Source organism: Dama dama, chromosome 12 (assembly GCF_033118175.1).
Source record: "Dama dama isolate Ldn47 chromosome 12, ASM3311817v1, whole genome shotgun sequence".
NCBI lineage: Eukaryota > Metazoa > Chordata > Mammalia > Artiodactyla > Cervidae > Dama > Dama dama.
The window spans coordinates 55,792,322-55,818,526 of NC_083692.1; the positions used below are offsets into that span (position 1 = coordinate 55,792,322).

The following is a 26,205-nucleotide window of genomic DNA, read 5'->3' on the forward strand; positions in this document are numbered from 1 at the left end:
CTACATAGAAAACCCTAAAGACTCTACCAGAAAATTACTAGAGCTAATCAACAAATACAGTAAAGTTGCAGGATATAAAATTAACACACAGAAATCCCTTGCATTCCTATACACTAACAATGAGAAAACAGAAAGAGAAATTAAGGAAACAATACCATTCACCATTGCGACAGAAGGAATAAAATACTTAGGAGTATACCTACCTAAAGAAACAAAAGACCTATACATAGAAAACTATAAAACACTGATGGAAGAAACTGTTTTTAAAATGCTAACTGCAAAATTCCTTTTTCTATAAGAAAATAATAGTGTTATGACTTTCCATTTATATATTATACATATATTAGTTGTATTATGAGCTATCTACATATTTACCCCCTTTATCCTCTTTACTTTACCTTTACTAATAGCATAATCCTGCATGCTGATCCAAAGGCTTCGAGCAGGCTCTTTTGAACAACCCAAGGCCAAATCTACGAAGACAGCAATTTCAGGCCGCAATTTATAATCAAAAGGCTTCTGTTCCTCATTTCCCGAAAGAGCTACTTCTAATAAGCAACTCATACATTTATCTAAAAAAAAAAAAAAAAATTACACAAGTTATCAATTCCAAGCCTCATAAATTTTGGTGCTACAGAAAAAATCTTACCATATTTACTTAATGAGTGTGAAATGATGTATTTCAAACCATTTTAAGTAGATGCTATAAAGGTAAAGTTTTTTAATGCTTCTCAATTTGGGGTAGTATCACCCCTTTCTTGGTGTGACTACATGTAACAACATTCCAAGAGGGAGTTGTGGCATTTTGGTAAGCAGGGCCCTACATGTGCAGCACAGTCTTACGTGACAAAGAACTTTCTTGTTCAAAAGGGGTTGATATTCTTACTGAGAAACATGGAGTCATTGGGAAAGAGACTAGCCAAGATTTTTTTTTCTTTTTGTAGACTTAAGGGAAAATAGTCACTTAAGGAAAGTTAAGGGAGATCAAACATACTGATACTTTTATAAATAATTTCTCAACTGACATTTATATTTGTTCAGGTGGTTCCTAACTTTTCAATAAGACATTTGGCATTAAAAATTCATTTTCCATTTGAAAAACAAAAGATTTCACTAAATGATGGGTTCCCGGGCCAATATCCAAAGTCAATTTAATTTAACCCATGATATAAATGAATTATCATTCATTTTTATAAAGACAAGGCCCATTTCCTAATATAAAGCCTTTCCCAGCGGCTCAGTGGTAAAGAATCTGCCTGTGATGCAGGAGATCTGGGTTTGATCCCTGGGTCAGGAAGATCCCCTAGAGAAGGGAATGGCAACCCATTCCAGTATTCTTGCCTGGAGAATTAAATTGACAGAAGAGCCTGTCAGAAGGCTACAGACAGAAGGCTACAGACTATGGGGTTGCAAAGAGTTGGACATGACTGAATGATTAACACTGTTATATTTCGTAATATAACAAGTATTTAAACATAAAATGTAACATTTTAATAGTTATATAACCTTATAATTTACAAACTGAAAAGTAACATTAAAACTGAAATTGATTTTATTCATATCAAAGGCCAGTTAAGTGAGTAAAGCAGACAGAAATATGAGGAAGATACAGATAATGATACTTTTGCCCTCAGGAGGACATTTGGGACTATCACAGAGTTAGACATTGATAGCACTGGAACCATCTTTATGATGTTAAATGCCCCTTGGGAAAAAAACATGATTTTACTTTTCTTTCATACAAATGTTCCTAAGTACCAATGGAATCAGTTTCTGGTTCATAAATGAAACAATGAATACATACTCCTAGCTGGAAGAGAAGGAAAGTCTTCAAAATCCCTCACTCCCACTCTTCAATCCCAAAGCAGAATCTCTGCAATTTTTGTCTTGGTTGCTACTTTTTGTTTCTCCTCTTGAAATTCTCTTAGATTGAGACTTCTTTTAGATTTTGCTTCTTGGACATTCTCTGAGTCTCCTTCTCTTACCAGAGAAATAATAAATTTAAAATCTAACAAGACCATATAGGCTATCTAATCTAACTCATTATTTCAAGGATTGAAATTAGAGGTCCAGAGAGACTGAAGGACCAATCCTAGATGGAACAACTACACCATCTGTTCAGGACCTGGACAAACCTTCATGTTCAGACAGTCTGAAAGCTAGCCTACTAGCAAAGTAGACAAATGGGAGATGAGGCAGGAAAGGAAACTCCAAGGCTAACATAAATGAGGAGGAAAAAAATACAGAATCACACAAGGTAATATCAGCATGAAAGCAGGACAGGCTGGGAGAAGAAGGGATTGGTCCTCAAAACTGAAAGGTGTTTCTGACCTGAGCCCTGGTAAGTCATGGTCATTACCTGTCTATGAAGCAGTTTCATAAGCTCCAAGCCCAAGAACACAAGTAATCAAGCATTTACTCATTTTTATGAGTTAGATGATTTGCTTAAAATGAGCGATAAACAATAACAGAGTAGAACCAGACCTGAGCTTCTCTAATTCAGGGGGCACTTTTCACCATACAATGCCGTAGGATTTAACTTTTATTTTTTTAATGGTTTTAACTTTTTCTGAGGGCTCCAAGTTACAGTCTTGGATCCCTTGCCCTGCAAATGTTGCATTTGTTATCTATTGGTTCTCTATTCAGCAAACCCATAATAAGAGAAATCTCAAAGGAGGTATAAACACAAATGTATTTTATTCATAAATGTTGCAGAGAAGCACATTACCTAACTGAGGGGTGTCCATTTCTACACCATCACTAAAAAGTGGTGTTTTCATCCAATATGCAGTGTCCTGTTCCTCTGGAGACACAGGCGAACCCTGAAGCATGCCACCAAGACATCGCCCAATAAGAAGAGCAATTGTTCTTTCCAGATCCACAAGCCATACCCAGGACTGGGCTGGCTGAGGTAATGGCACGCCAGCAGGGTCGATCAGTTCTGGCCCTCCTGAAAACAAAATCATTAGTAATGTATCTGGTATTCAAGATTCTCAAACTTTTTCATTTCTATTTCTATTGCACTGCAAGAAGATACGGAAGCAAAATAATTTTATAATGAAAACAAAAATTGTAACACTTTCTGTATATATACTCTTTACCAAGCTAACTTAAAATACATTCATATAAGTCTGCTATCATGTAAAAACTGGCTTTGTAAAGTTACCAATTTTAAGATAAACATTGAAACAGTACATGGCAGAATTATCCCCCACTGGTTCTATCCAGATCAAATTTCAACCTTAAAATTGAGTAACTGAGGTAGCTTATCCCTCCAAAATCAAAACAAGAGTTGATCTAGGGGACTTCTCTGGTGGTCCAGTGGTTAAAACTCTGTGCTTCCAAAGCCCAGGTATGATCCCTGGTCAGGGAACTAAGATTCCATGTGCCGCATGACACGGCCTAAAACAAAACAAAAAGAACTGATCTAGTAAAATGACACTTAGTATTACTTAATGCTTTTAAGGCCTGAATTCAGAATTGTCCTGTACTAAGATCCAGATCCGTGCTTTCTTATTGTACTTTTGTTTTTAAAAGTTCTTCACTTAAAAAATAAAACTAGTTAGCCATAAAGATAAGAACAGATATCAATGAAATCATAAACAAAAAACACAAGAGATCAACAAATTAAAATAACTGGTTATCTGAAAACACTAAAAAAATGGATAAACCTCTAATAAAATTAATCAATAAAAAAAGATGGCATAAATTTTCAAATTAAAAATAAAAAAGATATAACCACAAACACACAAGAGATTTTTTAAAACCATGAGTGAATATTATGAACAACTTCATACTGATAAATTTGAAAACCAACAAAATGATATTTTCTGAAAAAATATCAATGTCTGAAATGAATTTGAAAAGAAACAAAAAGCTATAAAAGAACAACAACTAAAAAGGGAAAATTAATCGCCAAAAATCTATCTATAAAAAAAATACTAGGGCCAGACAGTTTTTACAGTCTTTCAAACCTTCAAGAAGAGATAACTCCTAAATTAGACAAATTTTAAAGAAAAGAGGGAAAAAAGGAAGACTCCAAACTGATGTTATGTGGTTAGTATAACTGTGAAATGACACAAAGGATAGCATGAAAAAGGAAAATTATGGAAAAAAAACAGTTATGAACACTGATGCAAAATCCAAACTAAAATGACACTTACCTCACCTAAGACAAATAGAGTAATCAGTCTTAGAAAATTCTGAGATGCTTCAGAAAAACAAGACTAAACCTGGAATGGCTCCATATAAAGTCTAATCAATATCCTGAAACAGCTGTAACCTTAACATTTGACTTCATCTAAATCCAATTGACACAAAACAATGGGGTGTAAGACGGGTCCTCAAAGTATTCTGTTCAAAGTAGTCTTTCCAGGAGAAGAAACCAAAGTTTAAAGAACACCCAAGTTCAAACAGTGCCAACACTAAAATCGAAATCTTTTAATGCCTTAGTCCAGGATTCTTCCCATTAAACATGTAATCTCACTTAAACTTGAAAAGTTTTTAAGATTTCAGTAATGAAACTCTTTTGATAAACTTAGGATAGACAGACTTCAACAGAAAAATACATTGCTGTTTTCTAGACATAATATTTTAAGTTATCTTCAATGGAATAAAATAACCAGAATTTTATAAATTAAGAGTGAATTCACACATTATGCCTAAAATCAAAATGCTATTTTCTGGGCTTCCCTGGTGGTCCAGTGGTTAAGAATTCGCCTTAAAATGCAGGAGACACTGGTTTGATCCCTGGTTCAGGAAGATCCCCCATTTGCGCGCCACAACTACTGAGCCTGTGCTCTGGAGCCCAGGGCCACCAGGGCCACAGCTACTGTGCCCACGTGCCTGAGCTACTGAAGCCTGCATGCCACAGGGCCCACACTCCACAACACGAGAAGCCACTGCAACGAGAAGACTAAGCACCACAACTGAAGAGTGGCCCCCACTCTCTGCAAATAGAAAAGGCGTTGTGTGCAGCAACTAAGACCCGGCGCAGCCCCAATTTTTTTTTTTTTTTTTTTTAATTTTAAATGCTATTTTCTATAAAGAATCTGAAAAGAAAGATGGGTTCTCAATTTCTCTCTTTTACAATCAATCAGTTATCTATGTATCAAGCCAAAATACAAAATATTTTACTGTCAAATAGAGATTTAAAACTAAAAATCTTTGTATTTAAGAAACAAAACTTAAATCAATCCATTGATTGTAAAATGTATCATTATGCTGCCAACCAGTTTATGAAACCAATGCTTTCCTATTATCCACTGCAAGATGTATCCAAATTAAGCCATGTCAAAATGTGAAAAAAAGCATGTCTTGAAATCAATGAAATATACTATTCAAGCCTAATAATCAGATAAAGACTCAATTTGTGTCACTTTATGTACAAGCAACTTTCTTAAATTTTCTCATCTCAGGTACCCACTTTACACTATAAGCTCTTAGACAGCAATGACTTTATCTTTTGATCACATTATATCCCAAAGTGTCAGATATAATTTGTCTGATATGGGAAAGAGGAATAACTTTTCTCAAATGCATTATTTACTCCGTTATTAACTGTACGTACCATGAAGAGGCCACTGTAACTCCTGGTCTTCCAAAAGAGCAGCAGCTGGCAAGAGTCTATTAAGGCAATCAAGAGGTGGCAACAAGTCGAGGAGGTAACTCAACAAAGGCCGAGCCACCGACACTGGGAGTAACAGGAGGGAGTTAGCAATCTGGCAGAGCATACTGCCTGCAGCTGAGACGTATATCACATCTATGAAGGGTAAGAAATTTAACATGGATCAACTTTCAAACAAAGAAAAAAAAAAACTAATAAATAAGTTATTTTTGCCTAGAACTGGAGTGCACTAATTCAATAACTCTTTGTTGAATTATTATATAACTCTCTGGTAGCTAGGTTGGGGTTAGTATTTATTTACTTTCTGAAAGCATCACAACAGACACTTTATGGGAAAGCACACATATCCTTGTGCCAACAAATTCAAATGATTATAGCATCTTCACTTAAAATGTATTAAGAATTTCTCATTCACAGATTTATTCTCATTTTCAGATTCACTTAAGAAGTATTTATTGAAGACTTACAACTATATACCGGGCATATTATAGGTGAAAGGTGTATGACTGTGAATAAAGAACTAAAAATTCCTGCCCTCACAGTGCTTACATTTTAGTGAGGAAAGTCTTTATGTTTTTTAAACCAAATGTAATTTTTTAAATTAAAAAATTGTGCTCCAAAATCACTGCAGATGGTGACTGCAGCCATGAAATTAAAAGACACTTGCTCCTTGGAAGAAAAGTTATGACCAACCTGGACAGCTTATTAAAAAGCAGAGACAATGCTTTGCTGACAAAGGTCCATCTAGTCAAAGCTATGGTTTTTCCAGTAGTCATGTATGGATGTGAGAGTTGGACTATAAAGAAAGCTGAGCACAGAATTGATGTTCTTGAAATGTGGTGTTGGAGAAGACTCTTGAGAGTCCCTTGGACTGCAAGGAGATCCAACCAGTCAATCCTAAAGGAAATCAGTCCTGAATACTCATTGGAAGGACTGATGTTGAAGCTGAAACGCCAGTACTTTGACCCCCTGATGCAAAGAACTGACTCAATGGAAAAGACCCTGATGCTGGGAAAGACTGAAGGCGGGAGGAGAAGGGGACAACAGAGGATGAAATGGTTGGATGGCATCACCAACTCAATGGATGTGAGTTTGAGTCAACTCCGGGAATTGGTGATGGACAAGGAGGCCTGGGGTGCTGCAGTCCATGGGGTCACAAAGAGTTGGACACAACTGAGTAACTGAACTGAACCCTGTCATCTTAAAATGTAAATTGTGGGAGTGGGTCTGGTAAAATTTTTACAATCTTGAGACATTCTTTTGATTTATTGTAATAACCAGTTGAAAAAGTATATGATTTCCTTGCTAAGGCTAGCGAGAGGGCACTCTCTGTCCCCCTTCTGATGCCTGTGTCAGAAGCTTTCTCTGTCCCTTTTTATACTTTAATAAAACTCTGCTACACACACACACAAAAGAAAGTATTTCAAGAAGGAAAGAGGATGGCAAATGCTAAAGAAAGGTAAAGAAATGGATGAAAATCTCACTTTATGCCATTTAATATTAATCTTTTTGAGTATATGTCATCTAATTCCTTTAAGTTAGACCTCTATCACAACAATGGGCATCTTTTAAGATTAACCAGATCAATCACTGTTGCCATCATGCAAAACCCAGCTCAGGAGATTCAAAGTCATTCCTACTCCACTCAGAGGTTTCAGGCCCTCTTTGGCTTTAGAAAGGCTAAAAATTCCTGCTTTACAACCACTGATTAAATATGAAACCCAGTACCAAACATACCTCTTAATTTTTCTCCGACGCTGCCATTCCAAGGACTTTCTTCCAGCAAATTTGCAGAACGTGAATAAATATCTGTGGCATGAGGCAACAAGAGCTGAAGATGTTTATGAAGCAATGCCACACTGCTTGAGTTCTGAAGGAAAAAGTTTCTAAATTACTACACTGGAAGATTCAAGGTACAAAAATTTCATAGTTTGCCCAAATACCTGAGCTTCAAGGTTCCTGAGAAATTACCATAAAAAGCAAAGAATCACATACCTCACTAATGTTATTGATATGACAAAATGCCAGCAGCTGTTTCTGCAGTGAACATAGCAGTTCATGAAGATGAGCAGGCTGACTGTTCTCTGAAGATGATGTTCCAAGTAGAAATTTATCACTGTTCTTTTCTAGCTCCCCAAATGCTTGATCCTAAAATGATACATAAATGAAGATTATATCTGAAGTGTTTGAAAGTTAAATTAATGTTCTACCATAAATAATTCTGATTTAAGAAGCCACGGTCTCCTTTCTCTCATTATTAATCCTTACATCTCTGCTACTGCTATGAAGTCATTAGCTATAAGATGGTAAGATTTATCATGCAATTTCAACTTGCTTTTCCATTAAAAAAAAGGTAATAATGTTTCACCACAAAAACTTTGAAAATGCAGAAAACAAGAAAAAGGAACACAACAATACCCAAAGACAAAACATATCAACATTTTAATACTACTGTTTTCCCAACCTCTTATGTAAAGGTTTTATTTTCACACACCTGAATTTCTAACAACACAATTCTCAGAAATTAAATTTATTTCTGATTATAAATGCAGTAGGTGGACTACAGAAACATAAAAACTAAATACAAAGTATGATACTGAATTTGAGGGACAGGGGGAGGGTGCCATAAAGGACATTACTGGGATAACTGTATAAATTTGAGCATGGACTATATATTATACAATAGTTCTGTGTCAATGTTAAATTTGCTGAATTCAGTACCTGCTCTGTTGTTATATAAGAAAGAGAATGTCCTTCTTAAGAAATGTATGCTTAAATGCTTAGTAATAGCCAGTATGATTTCTACAATTTACTTTCAAATAATGGATGGAAGAAAGGCAAATTTGGCTGAAGGGTATGGGATGTTTCTTTGAACGATTCTTGTAATTCATGCATAAATTTTAAGTTATTTCAAGTTAAAAATATTTTTTAAAAAGAAATAGTGTAAAAAATTTAGAAAATACTAAAACTGTATTTTTTTTAAAGAAAGTTTAAATCACCATTTAGCCAACCACTGTATCTAATTTTTTTCTGTACTTCTTTTCTGGTTTTCTTTGTGTCTTTTTCCATAAAACTACATGTTCTATTTTTAGTCTTCTCTTTTCTAACAGATCTATAAATATTTTTTGTATTTTCATAAACCATATGTACGTAAAATCTGAGACAAAATAGTCCACTGAGCATATATAATTTACATAACCATTCCCCAATTTTTAGATATTTCTGTTGTTTCCAATTTCTATTTCTTATAAATAATGATGTGATAAACATCCTTATGCATAAACTATGATCTTTGTTTATAATATGCAAGAGAAAGTCTCAGAATATTTTAAGGCTGTCACTATATCAGTTCAGTCCAGTTCAGTCGCTTAGTCTTGTCCGACTCTTTGCGGCCCCATGAATCGCAGCACGCCAGGCCTCCCTGTCCATCACCAACTCCCACTATATAAGCACCATTTTAAGTGGGCAAATAAGCACTGCTAGAGACCGAATGTGTTCCTTCAAAATTCTTATGTTGAACCTAATCCCCAATGCAGTGGTATTTGAAGGTGGGGCCTCTGAGAGGTGATAAAGTCATGAGGGCAGAGTGAACTTATAAGAAATCCCAGAGATTTCCCTTGTGTGAAGACAGCAAGAAGACAGCTGTTTACGAACCAAGAAACAGGTACCACCAATCTGTTGCCTTCTTAATCTTGGACCTTCCACCTCCATAACTGTGAGAAATAAATTGTGTTGTATATAAGCTGTCCACTCAGTAGTATTCTATTATAGCAGCACAAACATACCAAGACAAGCACTCTTATTCTAAAATCTTAGAATAAGACAAATTGGTTTAAATTATATCAGAAAGAAACAGTAATTTACGATTTTCAGCCTAAAAGCAGTTATTACAGTTAGTATTTTATTTCCATTTCCATGTATTATACACATCTACTTCAGCCCTAATGGCATAAGAAAGGCAATATTTTAATAGAACTTTGGGAAAAAATTTCAGTTAATACCAAATGGATATACTTATAACACAGTTCCCATTCCATCTGCAGCCAAACATCAGATCAAATTTATATTCTTAAATCTGAAAGAAAATAATTCTACAGGAACAACTGTTACTCTGACTTAATCAACAACCTTTTAAGTTGGGCAGAATACAACACTAAGTCAAAGTCACTCAGTTATATCTGGCTCTTTGTGACCCCATGGACTACACAGTCCATGGAAATTCTCCAGGCCAGAATACTGGAGTGGGTAGTGGCTCCCTTCTTCAGGGGCTCTTCCCAACCCAAGGATCGAACCCAGATCTCCTGCATTACAGGCAGATTCTTACCAGCTGAGCCACCAGGGAAGCCCAAGAATATCAGAGTGGGTAGCTTATCCCTTCTCCAGCGGATCTTTCTGACCAAGAAATTGAACCGGGGTCACCTGCATTGCAGGAGGATTCTTTACCAACTGAGATACTAGGGAAGACTTGTACCAAAAAAAGGAACATACAGACCTGACTCTGAAGAGTAGGAGACAATGTGAAATGATACACAAGCACTTTGAAGTTTAGTTACACAGTACACTTTGTCTCTAAAAACTGATAAGAGGTATTAAGTTATATAGTTACATGGCTAGAAAAGGTTATTTCACCAAGGCTTCCAAGAAGCCTTTCTGGGCTCCCCAGGTGGTTTAGAAGGTAAAGAATCCATCTGCAATGCAGGAGACCCAGGTGTGATCCCTGGGTTGGGAAGATTCCCTGGAGAAGGGAATGGCTACCAAGTCCAGTATTCTTGCAAGGACACAGGAGCCTGGCAGGTTGCAGTCCATGGGTTTGCAAAGGGTCAGACACAACTGAGTGACTACTATACTTTTCATGAGGTTATAATTACAGAGTTAGAAAATGTTGTTTAAGCAAAGCCTTCCTAGAATAGTCAAGTGTTAAAGAAGTCACAGACTGGCAGACAAGAAGAGAAGAGATAGATGTGCTACACACAAGCTCAGGTGAGTGTAGTGTGTAAGCCAAATGATGAAGAGTCTGAAAAAGTTTTGATTTAATAAAACGAGGTTATTTAATACAACAAGGTTATTCCAGCAGTAAGATGCTGAGAGGAGACCAGTGACAGTGACAACAGTTATAACACCGTTATTACCATTAGGTCATGATGATATGGATTAGAACCCACAGAAATGGAAAGGAAAAAAAAAGAAAAATCTATGAAACACCAGAGAGTAAGAATTAAGGGCACTCTAATAAGAAAAAGCAATACTACTGTCCATTGTCTTTTCTCCTACTGACCAGCCTATTTTTAGTCAGTATCAACCATACTGTTTAATTATAAGATCATATCTGGTAAGATTAATCCTTTCCTCATGATTCTTCTCTTGCAAAATGTTGTTGACTATTTTTATCTGTTTATTCTTATACATTAATATCAGAAAAAATTTGGTAAAATTCCAAAATAAATCTCTTTGGAATTCTCAACTATAAGTCACTTGGCACCCACAATATTTCGGAATATCTGACACATTTCCCCCCTTTGGGAGAAAAACTTTATTTCATAAGTGTTTAAATGTCAAAATACTTTGACGTGAAATGATCCCTACACCCTTCAAAAAGAACCAACCGAAGTATTTTTTTCTCTTTTTTTGGCCACACTGCAGAATGTGGGATCTTAATTCCTTGATCAGGGATCAAACCTGTGTCTCCCGCACTGGAAGTGCAGGGTCTTGACCACTGGACTGGGCTGCCAGGGAAGCCCCCAACCCAAGTTTTCTTCTTCTTTTTTCTTTTACTACAAAAAAAGGGCAACTTACTGTATAAAATCCTAAATTTCTTAAGAGAGTCTTCATCAAAATTTCAGCTAGATGGGTGTCTGGATGACAGCTCTGAGTGCCATAAGGTTGATCGGACAGGTTTCCATAGCCAGTGCATACAGAAGAGAGGTCAGCAGCATCAGAGGGTGAGCTATACCCAAGTAAGGAGGCTACATGGGTATGATCTTGCAAACTTGTCAGAATAATATCCAGTTGCATTCTCTAAAGAAAAATATTCCCATGGATGAAATAGGAACAAATAATTAGCTTAAAATGCACTAGAAAAGTAAATTTTAAAAAAATCCCAGAAAAAAACAAAAACCTATAATGATGCTAAAATGTGCTTTATATCCTAATAGACAGTAATCTTTTAGAAAATGTGTAATTTTTTAAAAAAGCTATCCCACTAATACCATTTCAGAAATTGCAACTTAAAGTGTTGTATTACATCCTTACTACCTGAAACTCTAAGCTAAAATGGCACACTATACATAATAATTTTAGCGCTATAAGTAGGAGGAGGAAATGTCAACAGATAAATTACAGTACACATTCTTCTACAAAATTACCAATGAAATTATCTATTCTAATGTTTAAAATAAATCACTTGAAATCTAAACTAATGCAAAATACTCATTGGAAAGCATCTGTGGCTATTATACCGCCAGTAACACTTTTTCCCTCAAATCTGTAACTCTACAATTGACTGTTCTATTTGATTGAGCAAAGCATACTTATTTTAATGCACATATGACAATAAAAATGGAAAGAAGAAGCATACTCAAATCATCAAGTACTTTTTCACAACAGTCATCTTCCTTTACTTTTTATATAACTATTTCAAACAAAGTTCTGGGCAGGGAACCAACAGTAGCTCATGCCCTTGATTTCAACTCCACACACTACAAATAAATTAAGTTCTCTGGCTTGATGGTGTAAACAACATTGGAAAAATTAGGCATAATTTTAATAATGAGCCCCAAATCACTTAAGTTATCACTTGCTTCACTTTCATTAGAAGCCTGGGAATTCTTTCAACACAAAGCATTAAATACTAGAATGTACCAGTCTCATAAAGTGAAGTATTATTCCATGAACATTGGCAACTGATTAGTTTTATTTCCCTCTCAGTCTTTTTTTGATAATATAGTACTGGTTTACTTAGATACCAGACAAAGGCTCACCTGTCCTTTAGATAAGCTTTCCCATCTATCAGGTCCTTGGGGTAAAAGAGAATGAAGTAATTCCATACGTTCTCGTAATGGAGGTAACAGCATGGTTGCTCCCACTGACAGAGTTTCAATTACAACCTTATATTAAAAAAAAAAGTAGATTTATTTGGCTTCGTTCTTACATTTTTAATAGGAACACATAAAAAATAAATCCATGGACTACTAAGATCAAAGAAGTCTAAAGAAGGTGGATCATAGAAGTCTAAAGAAGGTGGCATATGAATAAAAGAAAGCATGAAATCCCTCTTTAGACGTCTTTAAGAAAACTAGAATTCTGGATTTGCCACTACATAGCTAATATTATGTAATAAATATTCAGTGTTGGGTCTAATAGTGTCAAGCCTGATAAAGCTCTTTGAAAAGTGCTGGGAATGTAGCAACCAACGAGACACATAAAAGCCGTGCTTACATAAGCATATAGTCTAATAAGAAAAAGAGACCCTGAGTAAGCAATTTTAAGTGTGAAAAGAGTCACACAGAAAAAGTAAAATGAAGTGCAAACTTGAGTGAGCACCCATACATAAAGGCAATTAACACAGTCTATGGGCTTCCCAGGTAGCATTAGTGGTAAACAACCTGACTGCCAATGCAGGAAACATAAGAGATGCAGGTTCAAGCCCTTGGTCTGGAAGACTTATTGGAGGAGGGCATGGCAACCCACTCCAGTATTCTTGCCTGGAGAATCCCTTGGACAGAGGAGCCTGGTGGGCTACAGTCCATAGGGTCGCACAGAACTGGACTTGACTGAAGTGACTTAAGCATACATGCATGGGCTCATCGTGGAGGGTCTCCCTGAGGATTAGGCATTTAGTTCAAAAACGGAGCAGGACTTAGCCAAACAAATGTCCAGGTAGCAGGAACAGCTTAAAAAATAGCTCTATTATCTTAAGCCTCAAACTTCTCTGGGTCATAGCTTCTTTATCACTAAAATAACGGTGCTGAATAAGAAAAGTAGAAGCACTCGATGATTAAGAAAAGAGCTCTTATAAATTAAAAACATAAGAAAATAAAGCCTCAATAGCAGGGTTAGAATATAAAAATTAAATTTCTCATAAAGTAGAGGAGAGAAAAGATGGAAAACAGGAAAGAAAACCTAAGAAAATTAAGAGGAATGATCCAGGAGGTCTATTACCCAATAATGAGTTTCAGAGAGAGAGAGAAAGAACATAGAAAACAGTGAAGAGGAAATCATCACACACTTCAAGGTAATTTCTTAATACTGAAGGCTATAAGTTTCCAAATTAAGAGTCTAACCAAATATACACGACTGGATAAAACTGGACCCACAACAGTTCACATCATTTTAAAATGTGAGAACAGAGAAGCAGAACTTGTTATAGAATCCAGAGAGGAAAAGATATCCATAAAAGGATTTAAAATTTGAATAGCATAGATTTTCTGACTAACAATCTGAAAGCTAGAAGAATTTTTCTACAATTCTTATGGGAAAATCACTGTATCCATTTTGCTTTTTTTTTAATTGACATATAATTCACATTATAAAATTTAACTTTTGAAAGTATAAAATTCAGTAGGTTTAGTTTATTCAGAGTTGTGTAACCATCACCACTATCTAATTTAGGACATTTTCATCACCCCCATAAAAACCTTGCCCATGAGCAGCCATTTCCCATCTCTTCCTCACCCAAAACTTCTGACAACAAATTAACCTACCTTGTGTCTCAATGGATTTGCTTACTCTGCACATTTCATATAGTATGTGACCTTCTGTGACTTGTTTTTTTCATTTAGCATGTTTAGAAGATTCACCCATGCTGTAGCCTGTATAAGTACTTCATTCCCTTCTATAGCTGAATAACATTACATTGTATGGACATACATTTTGTTCATCCCTTCTCCAGCTGACAGACATTTGTTTGTTTCCACTTTTTGGCTATAATGAATAATACTGAACATTATAATAATGAACATTCACATACAAGTTTTTAATAAATTCTCTTAGATATAGACCCAGGTGGAATTGCTACTTTATATGCTAACTGTATGTTTAACTATTTACAGAACTACCTGTTTTCCAAAGTGGATGTATCATTGTATATTCCCATTAGCCATATATGAAGGTTCCAATTTCTCTACATCTTCACCAATGCTCGTTATTATAAGTTTTTTGTTGTTGTTGCTGCCACCCTGGGTCTTTGTTGCTGTGTGCAGCCTTCTCATTGTGGTGTATTATCTTATTGCAGAGCACAGGCTTCAGCAGCTGCAGCTCACAGGCTCTAGAGCACTGGTTCAGTAGTTGTGGTGCATGGGCTTAGTAGCCCTGTGGCATGTGGAATCCTCCTGGACCAGGTTTCAAACCCCTATACCCTTCAATGGCAGGCGGATTCTTAACCACTGGACCACCAGGGAAATCCTATTATCAGTCTTTTTTGATTACAACCATTCAGTGGGTATGAAGTAGTATCTCACTGTGATTTTAATTTGCATTTCCCTTATGCCTAATGATGAACATTTTTTTTCAAGTACATACTGGCCTTAGGTATTTCTTCTTTGAAGACATGTCTATTCAGATTTTTGACTCATTTTTTGATTGGGCTGTTTACTGTTGAGTTGTAAGAATCTTTTATATATTCTGGAAACTAGAATCTTATGAGACATGACACATAATTTACAAATATCTCTCCCATTCTGTGAGTTTTATTTTCATTTTCTTGATACTGTCATTTTAAGCACAAATGTTTGTTAATTTTTTAAAAAACAAAGACTACTAGCAGCATTGGTAAGTTCTCTTTCAAAGCTGTTGAGCAGGCACAAATTTCTTGTTTCAGATCAAGTGTTACATCTTCAACTTAAGTGTACTCTTCTTTGGTCCTAATGGTTGTTGCAGAGTTTGTTCCTTCAACTGATCTGTACTTGAAGCAACAGTTTCAAGTGATAAATAAAGTCTAATTTGTCACTCTTCATAACCAACAGCTCAGCACTCCCTCTCCAGCACCAGCATAAAAATAAATGCATTTTAATTTTTATGAAGTCTAATTTATCTTTTTTCTTGGCTGCTTGTGTTTGGACATGATATCTAAGAAACCATTGCTCAATTCAAGGTCATAAAGATGACAGATGAGCAAAAATTTAATATATATAAATAGCAAAGGATGATTCAGCCTTAAAAAGGAAATTCTGACACATGCTACTTAACACAGATAAATCATGACAACGTTATGCTAAGTGAAAAAACCACTGACAGAAAGACAATGTATGATTACACTTCTATGACATACAAGTTGTCAAAATCGTAAACAAAGTAGATTGGTAGTTGCTAGTGGCTGAAGGGAGGGAGAGAATGGTATGTTATTGTTTAATGGGTACAGAATTTCAATTTGTAAGATGAAAAGAGAGAGATAAACAGTGGTGATGGTTGTACAACATTATAAATTTATTTAATACCACTGAACTGTATACTTAAAAATGGTTAAGATGGCAAATTTTATGTTATGTGCATTCTACAAAAATAAAATTGGGTACTTGTGCTCAGAAATTCATCTTCTGGTGGAAAAGAGAAACACAGTTGTAAGCACACAACCACAAAACAATGTGATGTGATGACAACATACATGGAGAAATCAAACCTGGCAGCAGAGCAGGAAATGAAAGGTTTCTCAGAAGTGACATTTGACCTTTAGGATAGACAAGCTAACAAAAAGGACAAGTTAACAAAAAATTTACGCCCACCAAGAAAACAGAAGTAACAGAAAGAACATCCAATTGAAATTTACCAATACAAGCTGAATTTACAAGCCACAACCTTAAGGAGAAATGTGACTGAGACACAGATGTACAAGTCTTATACTCTTACCTCTTGGATTTCATCTGGGACAGTTGAGTCCATCAGTCTGAAGAGCAAATTTCGAAGTGGACCTGCCTGTCTCCCAAGGATGCTAGTAGCTACCCCTCCCGCAAGTGCAAGAGCAAGGTGATTTGAAAGCAGCTTCAGGCACAGTTTGAGGAAATTGTGGTGTTCCCTGAAACCAAATAAACTGCTATAAACTTCTGGAATATAAAAGAGCACATGCTATCTACTTTGGGTAATATTTTTTCTCTCTTTAAAATTTTTTTCAAATTATGACTAACAGTAATTTTAAAAACATGGTTCATGAATTTATGGATAATTTTTCCCAAAGCTTATTATCAGTACATATGCATGCTGAGCTCTTTTTTTGATTATAAAATTTCATATAATTGAGGGAGAAATTGAGTAAGAAAGAATAACTCAAAATTCAAAATGAGTAATAGACTGTGTGCACGTGTGCACATACACACAGACACATACAAATACACACGCATATATAACATACCTTGACGAAGGGAAAGGGAGTGGGGGAATCTCACTGTTTATTTTATCACAGTATCTCTCAAGAAATGAACGAAGGTGTGAGAAGGTACTCTCTTCAAGATCTACACAATAAGGTCGGTGCCAGGCAACAACTTGTCTAGAAGGAAGCATAAGAAAATCATGAAATACCCTTAATGTGAAATTTTCACACACAATCAAAAACAAAAATTAAGGGTACTAAAGTTGAAAGATGTCAATAAGATATACAAAGACCTTTCTGATTATAAAGGTGATAAAAACCCTTCATTTTAGCAACTGAAGAAGACTACGAATCTGCCATTTCTAGAATTCTTCAAGAAGAAAATATATAGCCACTACTTATTTTAGGAGGTCTGGATTCACCTTAAGTCAAAGTGCTGAACTGCATGAATTACTATAGCCCCTTCTGGTTCTTAGGATCCATAAGATGTACAGTTCATATTAAGAAAAATAGCCTGACTCTGTACAGTGATATCCTGAAATGTAGCGGGTGGGCCAAAAAGTTTGTTCAGGTTTTTCCACAGGATTTACGGAAAAGCCTGAAAGAACTTCTGGCAAACTCAATACTAAAAGAAAACCTGTTCAAAACTCTTGTGAAAATTTTCAAGATCTTGGGAATCATTTTCTACATATAAGGTGGAAAGCTGCAGATTTAACACTGACACTAAGTTATTTATATTTAATTTATTGTATTTTCAGCTTTTGTTTTAGAGAGTAATTATCTATAGATGTTTAAAATTGGTCAGAATGCTATGATAACCATATCTGAACCAAGGGTTTAGAATACAAATACAATATATTCCAAATTATTAATTAGCCCATATACATCTGAACATAGCTGAAATAACTCCCAAATTTCTTAAAATTCAATCTTCAAATATTGGCTAAAAATTACCTGATTATCTAAAAAGATAGGGTTATCATTAGGAAAAAGTTAAATTTCTGCAAAAAGTAACTTCCTTCATCTAAAAGTATGGCCACTGCTTAAAAAACAATGACACAGATAAAGGGCATGGAAGCTAATTAACTATTATTAAAAAGCAATGACACCTAGTTCTGATTTTGATTATTTTAATTTAGTTTCCTCCTGTTAAGTGGACACAATTTTTAAGATCAGTATCTGGAGAGAGAGAGGAGGAATTCAAAATGTTTAAAAGACACTTAAATTAAGATAGCATTTTAATGTACAATCTTGCTTATGAAATACATCTAACCTCAACTTTCAAATTGAAAGATATCTAGATGGCATGTCTATGACAGTAAAAAAGCCATTATCAGAAATATTCAGAAGAGTTAACAATGTTCGATTATTTCTGCTTCTGAGTGTTTTTGTTAATCAGACACAGGACATTGTAAACAGGGGCACACTCACCTGTCCCTAGGAAGAGCAGTCCACGCCAGACTGTGTGACGTTCCAGCAGAGATCTGCTGAATGGCGATGCCATCTAAGCCGCTTACTTTCTTTGGTTTAGTAATGGGACCTGTGGAGTTTCCTTGTCCACACTGTCCCATTGAGTTATTTCCCCAGGCATAAACTTCATTGTCTGAAAACAAAACGTAAAGAACAAAAGAAAACTCAAATTTAAATGCACAACACTGGAATTCCCCAGTGGTCCAGTGATTTAAGAATCCACCTGCCAATGCAGAGGACACAGCTTCAATCCCTGGTCTGGGAAGACCCCACATGCCACAGAGCAACTAAGCCCGTGCCCCACAAATACTAAGCCCACATGCCACAACTACTGAAGCCTGCGACCCTAAAACCCACAATTCACATGCAACAAGAGAAGCCACCACAATGAGAAGCCCATACACTGCAACAAAGATCCAGCACAGCCAAAACTAAGAGAAATAAATAAATGTAAAACACTTATGAAAGGTAGTATTTAACACTATCTCTTTAAAAACAAATGATCTTACCATGAGAAAGAGCCAAACAATGACTGTCTCCAATAGAAATATCAACTATTCTTGTGGCAGCCAGTTCTTCAATAAGCTTTGGTCTCAGTGCAGTAGCTTCCGATGAACCACAACCTAGACAAGCTCCACAGCCCCAAGCATAGACCTGAAACAAACAAAAATACACTATACGTTAGGGTTTCCTTGGTGGCTCAGTAATAAACAATCCGCCTGCCAATGCAGGAGACACAGATTCGATTATTGTCAGTCTATCACCATAGCTTTCGCTTTATGGCAGAAAGCGAAGAGGAACTGAAGAGTCTCTTGATGAAAGTGAAAGAGGAGAGTGAAAAAGCTGGCTTAAAACTCAACATTCAAATAACTAAGATCATGGCATCCGGTCCCACCACTTCATGGCAAACAGATGGGGAAACAATGGAAACAGTGACAGACTTTACTTCTGGGGGCTCCAAAATCACTGCAGATGGTGATTGCAGCCATGAAATTAAAAGACTCCTGCTCCTTGGAAGAAAAGTTATGACCAACCTAGACAGCTCATTAAAAAGCAGAGACTCTGAAAGTCTAGTCAAAGCTATGATTTTTCCAGCAGTCATGTATGCATGTGAGAGTTGGACTATAAAGAAACCTGAACACTGAAGAATTGATACTTTTGAACTGTGGTGTTGGAGAAGACTCTTGAGAGTCCCTTGGACTGCAAGGAGATCCAACCAGTCCATCCTAAAGGAAATCAGTCCTGAATATTCATTGGAAGGACTGATGCTGAAGGAATGATGGTGGCCAATACTTTGGCCACCAGATGCAAAGAGCCATCTTATTAGAAAAGACCCTGATGTTGGGGAAGATTGAAGGCAAAAAGAGAAGGGGACAACAGAGGATGAGATGGTTGGATGGTAGCACCGATTCAAGAGACGTGAGTTTGAGCAAGCTCCACAAGTTGGTGATGGACACGGAAGCCTGGCATGCTGCAGGCTGCAGTCCGTGGGGTCACAAAGAGTTAGACACGACTGAACAACTGAACTGAACCAATCGCCATAGCTAGACCCTTTCCACCACCAACGAACAGAAGGAAGTTAACACATGCATGGAGAAAATCAAAAGTTTAAAGGGATTACACAATTCTGACTATCTTAAGCCTGAGTAACCCTTTTCCAGAAACACCTAACCCTCTCATTATTTTTCATCTGGAAATATTCTCCTTGATCTCTCTCTTGATCACCTTCTTGCCTTCTTAGTTTATATCACTGATTCCAGCAAGATCTATTCTCACTTTCCCCCACTATTCATGAGTTCTAGGAAAAGGTTTAAAGGGTGCTTAGTGCTAGAAGGCTTTTTAAAATTATCTTAATACAAAGAACATGGAGTTAACAAGTCTATCTAGCTTACGAAGGTTAAGTCAGAAAACTTCATTCCTTCTCAGACACTCAACATCTTCAATCAGGAGAAAATATTTCCTTTCAGTAGATTAACTTTAAAATTTAAATACGATTATTACTTTTCAGTCACCTGGCCCTCTGAAATACTCTCAACCTTTTATGTTCATCCCTTAGTCCTACCTGCCCTGTTGATGTCAAAGCAAGTGAAGACTGACTTCCAGCACAAACTTTACGAATGAACATTCCTTGTAAAGCTTCAATAACTTTAGGTTTATACACTCTGTTGGTATCACCATGGCCAAGTTTGCCTATAAAAACAAACATATTCAAGTTAAACAACTTATTTGTTTCAAAGAAACTTTACTCTTTTTCTAACTATTAATGTTGATAAACATCACTAACCTTTCCATGACTAACCTGACAAATTGTTCACATCTTAGAAAGCTCATCTTAGAAAACTTAGAAACATCTTAGAAAACAAAATTTCTGATAGCAGAGGATATTAACAAATGAATCGTTTCATTGCAAGAAAAAAAAAACAACAATAGGTTTCTTTAATTTGAAGCAATAAAAAACACTTTAAGAGAGATACAGAAAATTCATTTACTATCTTTCTCGTCTTTAATGGTCATATTTCTAACTTTAAATTTGCTGATAAAATAAACAGGTCCTATACAAGAATGTGTGGCCTTTTCAGATGGCACTAGTGGTAAAGAACCCGCCTACCAAATCCAGAGATATAAGAGATGCAGGTTTGATTCCTGGGTTGGGAGGATTCCCCTGCAGGAGAGCAGAGCAATCCACTCCCAATATTCTTGCCTGGAGAATCCCATGGACAGAGGAGATGGATGGACGGCTACAGTCCACAGGGTCGTAAAGAGTCAGAAAGGGCTGAAGCGACTTAGCACACACATTCAAGAATGTGTATACATATTTTATTTTTTTAAAAAGACTCAATAATTCACCAAACAGAAAACTTGGCAAATCACCAAAGGGAGGGGAAAAAAAAAAAGCCCAAGAAACTCCCTAAGAAGTAAATACAAGCTAAATACCATTTCACTATTGAAACTATTTTTTAAACATCTTAATTTTAATTGCCAGTATTTATGAGGGATATGGGGAAGTGAGCATTCTCATATTGCTGGTGGGAGTGACTAAGAAAAGTAGGAAGACTGTCATTCACTATTCTGTTTTTGATACTGAAAAAAACTGGAAACAGTCTAGATATTCAACAATAATAAACTGCTTTGTAAGTTTTGCTACAATCACATGAAAGAATACTTTGAGCCACTGAAAAGAAAAATGTACAGCCATATTTGTTGACATACAAAGATATTCATAAGATACTATTAGACAAAAACCAACAGGTTGCAAGATAGTATCTATGGTATAGATAGGTCTGCCTTCTTTTTTTAATATATCTATATAGAAATATATGCACATATTTACATAAGTGCATATGTATAACATTTAGATGTCTATCTCCCAAAATTTTAACAATGTTTATGAGCAACATTTGTAGAAACAGTTCATTTAAATTTTTTCAATGTCAGAAAAAACATTTGCTCATCTGTATCTGAGTTCTCTACAATACGCTTGTACAACTTAAAAATAAAATTTTTAAAACTCAAGGGGAAAAAAGGCCAAAGTTATCAATAAATAATTTTTTACATACCATTGTCTCCTCCTCCAAAAGACCATACAGTTCTCCCGTCTTTAGATAAAGCAATAGTATGTGAACTGCCACAAGAAACCTCTCCTACATTGCTAATGTCTTTTACTAATGTTGGAATGTTACGGCTATTACTGTCACCATGACCTTGGATAAAACACAACAAGAAAGAAATAATGTTAACTCTTTTTCTTTAAGTCATTATTTCACAGGTAGAATAAACATTACAAGTTACTTACAGAATTGATGAATTTTTAAAGTGCAACTTAATATGAAAAACTGAATCATTTCTAATATCTTCGCATCTCATCTTCTAGGCTGCTCCCAATATGAGGTACCCAGTTCCTTCAGGGAATCAGCAGAACATTCTATCATGCTCCTCTCATAACACGTATCTATAGCTATCTAGTATCATGTTAATGTTAACTTGTTTTCACTACCTCTATGTTACACATTTCAGGATCACTTCAGGATGGTTCTTTCTTATCCCTGAAATCCTATAACGCCTATAGTAAATACCTGCTAGACTTAATTACATCTTAAAAGCTCCAGAATCTAGGTACTCTCTCTATAAAATTATCTTTCTCTGAGCTTAAAACTAAAAAAATAAACAACAGTCTTTGGCCTATCAGTCTCACTGCTTCTCAATAACCACTGTCATCTCTATTTTTCTGTGAAAATAACTTCAATTATTAAAAAATCTTACCTAATCTTCCAAAATCTCCTTCACCCCACGTATATAATTCACCATCCTCTGTGACAGCAGCACTATGTCTGTATCCAGCCGACACACACACAACCACCTGCATTGCACACAAAGGGAATCTGATGAATACAAAGGTGAAAAAATACAGAGCTCGCATTTGACTCTACGCACAGACTTCAGAGATACTGATGTTCACAGCTCATCCAGGAAGGGCCAGGGACAGTTTAGAAGCGTTTGCTCCAGAAAGGGTGCCTAGCTAAAGGGTCAAGGAAGTGCTGAAATACAGCCAGAGCTCTGCTGGCCAAGCCACAAGCTCTGCTTCTACCAAGAAAGAACAACTTTTCTTAATTCCCACAAAGAGATTGTAAAGGTTAGCAGCACCCTCTCACCCCTTGCCTCCCCGCCCCAAATACATCAATCTAATCACTTGCAACAATACTACATCACCAATCAACTCTTTACTCAAAGAGCTGGATGGGGCTGAACACTCATGACACAATGAAAAATTTTTAAATAGAACATTTAAACTTTTAAATATAATCCAGTCCTGGTTAATCAAGAAAAATTCATTACATAATAGGGCTAACTCTCAAAAGCACACTGACTGTTACCAAGGAGAGAAGATCTAAGGAGTATATACGTTTATATCAATTAAACTCCTAACAGTATCTCTTTACCCTCAAATAGCTACAGAGCTGATAAGCAGAATCAGGGAAATAAGGGTATATGGCAGCACAATTTGGGGGATCACTTATACCTTTTAACAATGATCAAATTCACTAACTTCTGAAAAATAAACAGAAAAATAACTGTACTAATAACCACATTTTTTAATCTGCAAAAGTCAGAACTCACTTTAGAAAATCTAAGATTCAATTAAAAATACTGAGTACCTAATACATTTTAGATAATCTATTAAGAATTTCTGAAAATTTTACCTGTAAATTATTAATTCATTTTGGGGGACTTTTTCCTTCATGATATTCATACTAAGTTATTTTTAACTAGTAATGTTTCCACTGTAAAATGGAACATTAAAAGAATATAAGTAGGGAATTCCTTGGAGGTCCAGTGGTTAGGACTAAGCACTTTCACAGTGGTGGCCTGGGTTCAATCACTGGGTTTAAAGTCATGAAATAGGGCCAAAAAATTAAAAACAATGGGAAGTAAGAAAAAAGGTACTAGAAAAACTAAAAACAATATAATTTTAAAGAGTATTTATCTGAAGTTTCTTAGAGTCCCATATTCAACACTTTATCAAAAGATCTCTCGACGTTAAGTGGAATGTTCTCAGGCTCATTGCTTTAAGGCTGATGTCTTAAACTTAAACATTTAAAGTTATAATAAAGTAAAATTCATTTGCTCCAGCAAATACCAGACCACCTGACCTGCCTCTTGAGAAAGCTGTATGCAGGTCAGGAAGCAACAGTTAGAACTGGACATGCAACAACAGACTGGTTCCAAATAGGAAAAGGAGTACTTCAAGGCTGTATATTGTCAGCCTGCTTATTTAACTTATATGCAGAGCACATCATGAGAAACGCTGGGCTGGATGAAGCACAAGCTGGAATCAAGATTGCCGGGAGAAATATCAATATCAATAACCTCAGATATGCAGAGGACACCACCCTTACGGCAGAAAGTGAAGAAGAACTAAAGAGCTACTACTTGATGAAAGTAAAAGAGGAGAGTGAAAAAGTTGGCTTAAAGCTCAACATTCAGAAAACTAACATCATGGCATCCAGTCCCATGACTTCATGGCAAATAGATGTGGAAACAGTGGCTTGACTTTATTTTTCTGGGCTCCAAAATCACTGCAGATGGTGATTGCAGCCATGAAATTAAAAGATGCTTACTCCTTGGAAGGAAAGTTATGACCAACCTAGACAGCATATTAAAAAGCAGAGACATTACTTTGTCAACAAAGGTCTGTCTAGCCAAGGCTATGGTTTTTCCAGTGGTCATGTATGGATGTGAGAGTTGGACTATAAAGAAAGCTGAGCACTGAAGAATTGATGCTTTTGACCTGTGGTGTTGGAGAAGACTCTTGAGAGTCCCTTGGACTGCAAGGAGATCCAACCAGTCCATCCTAAAGATCAGTCCTGGGTGTTCATTGGTAGGACTGATTTTGATGCTGCGACTCTAATACTTTGGCCACCTGATGCGAAGAGATGACTCATTTGAAAAGACCCTGATGCTGGGAAAGATTGAGGGCAGGAGGAGAAGAGGACGACAGAGGATGAGATGGTTGGATGGCATCACCGACTCAATGGACATGGGTTTGGGTGGATTCCAGGAGTTGGTGATGGACAGGGAGGCCTGGTGTGTTGTGTTTCATGGGGTCGCAAAGAGTTGGACACAACTGAGCGACTGAACTGAACTAAAATTCATCTGATGGCCAACTTTGTCAGACAAATTCCCATGAAAGAAAAGTATCCCACTTTTAATTCTGGTATAAAATAAAATTTAAATTTTAAAGGTTTGTATAAAAGAAAACATTCATAGAAAGAATGCAAACTTAAAATGGAGGAACTTACAAAATTGCATATAATTTTAAGTTAGGAAAATGACTTCATTTCTTTAAGGAAAGGTAAAAGAGAAACAAAAATAGGTGTTGTAGATTCAGTTTCTAATGGTGCTGATTATTTGTGTGTGACCTTGGGCAACTTACTTAACCACTTTTAATCCCTCATTTAAGTTTTTGTTAAAATGCCATTTACTCCGAGAGAACCTTCTGATCTCATTATCTGGTATCACACCCCATCAAACTTAGTATCTGTTACATTACTCAATTTTTCCTTTACTATTATTTGAAATTACTTTATATGCTTGCCTACTTATTATCTCCAGACCACAGATTAAAGATCCACGAGAATAAGGATCTTGTCTCTTTTGTTCACTGTGCTGTGCTTAGTCACTCAGTTGTGTCTGACTCTTTGCAACCCCATGGACTGTAGCCTGCCAAGTACCTCTGTCCACGGGGCTTCTCTAGGCAAGAACACTGGAGTGGGTTGTCATGCCCTCCTCCAGGGGATCTTCCCAACCCAGGGATCAAACCCAGATCTCCCGCATTGCAAGCAGATTCTGTACCATCTGAGCCACCAGTGAAGCCCAAGAACACCGGAGCGGGTAGCCAATCCTTTCTCCAGAGGATCTTCCCGACACAGGAATTGAACTGGGGTCCCCTGCACTGCAGGCAGATTCTTTACCAGCTGAGCTACCAGGGAAGCCCCTTTTGTTCACTATTGTATGTCAAATGCCTAAAACATTGCCTGGCACTTGGAAAAGAAAGTGAAGTTGCTCAGTCGTGTCTGATTCTTTGCAACCCCATGGACTGTAGCCCACCAGGCTCCTCCATCCATTGAATTTTCTAGGCAACAGTACTGGAGTGGGTTGCCATTTCCTTCTCCAGGGGATCTTCCCGGCCCAGGGATCAAACCCAGGTCTCCTGCATTGCGGGCAGAGCCCCCAGGGAATCCCATATAAGGTACTAGATAAATATTTGTAAAATGGATGATTCTCAGTTTCCTATCTGTAAAATGAAAATAATAAC

At 36.4% G+C, this 26,205-nt stretch overlaps 1 protein-coding gene across 1 annotated transcript in view; it reads right to left on the reverse strand.

The window, feature by feature from the left end:
- Positions 1–26,205, reverse strand: part of HERC1 (HECT and RLD domain containing E3 ubiquitin protein ligase family member 1) — a 205,299-nt gene that overhangs the window by 112,194 nt on the left and 66,900 nt on the right. Inside the window, exons 6-19 of the mRNA XM_061157327.1 lie at positions 22,653–22,749; positions 21,950–22,093; positions 20,455–20,582; positions 18,902–19,046; positions 18,354–18,525; positions 16,965–17,099; positions 16,466–16,631; positions 12,604–12,729; positions 11,420–11,641; positions 7,622–7,774; positions 7,364–7,496; positions 5,570–5,761; positions 2,729–2,950; positions 399–572 (exon numbers count right to left, since the gene is read on the reverse strand). Coding sequence (XP_061013310.1) covers positions 399–572; positions 2,729–2,950; positions 5,570–5,761; positions 7,364–7,496; positions 7,622–7,774; positions 11,420–11,641; positions 12,604–12,729; positions 16,466–16,631; positions 16,965–17,099; positions 18,354–18,525; positions 18,902–19,046; positions 20,455–20,582; positions 21,950–22,093; positions 22,653–22,749 — 2,209 coding nt within the window. The remainder of the gene's footprint in view (positions 1–398; positions 573–2,728; positions 2,951–5,569; positions 5,762–7,363; positions 7,497–7,621; positions 7,775–11,419; positions 11,642–12,603; positions 12,730–16,465; positions 16,632–16,964; positions 17,100–18,353; positions 18,526–18,901; positions 19,047–20,454; positions 20,583–21,949; positions 22,094–22,652; positions 22,750–26,205) is intronic.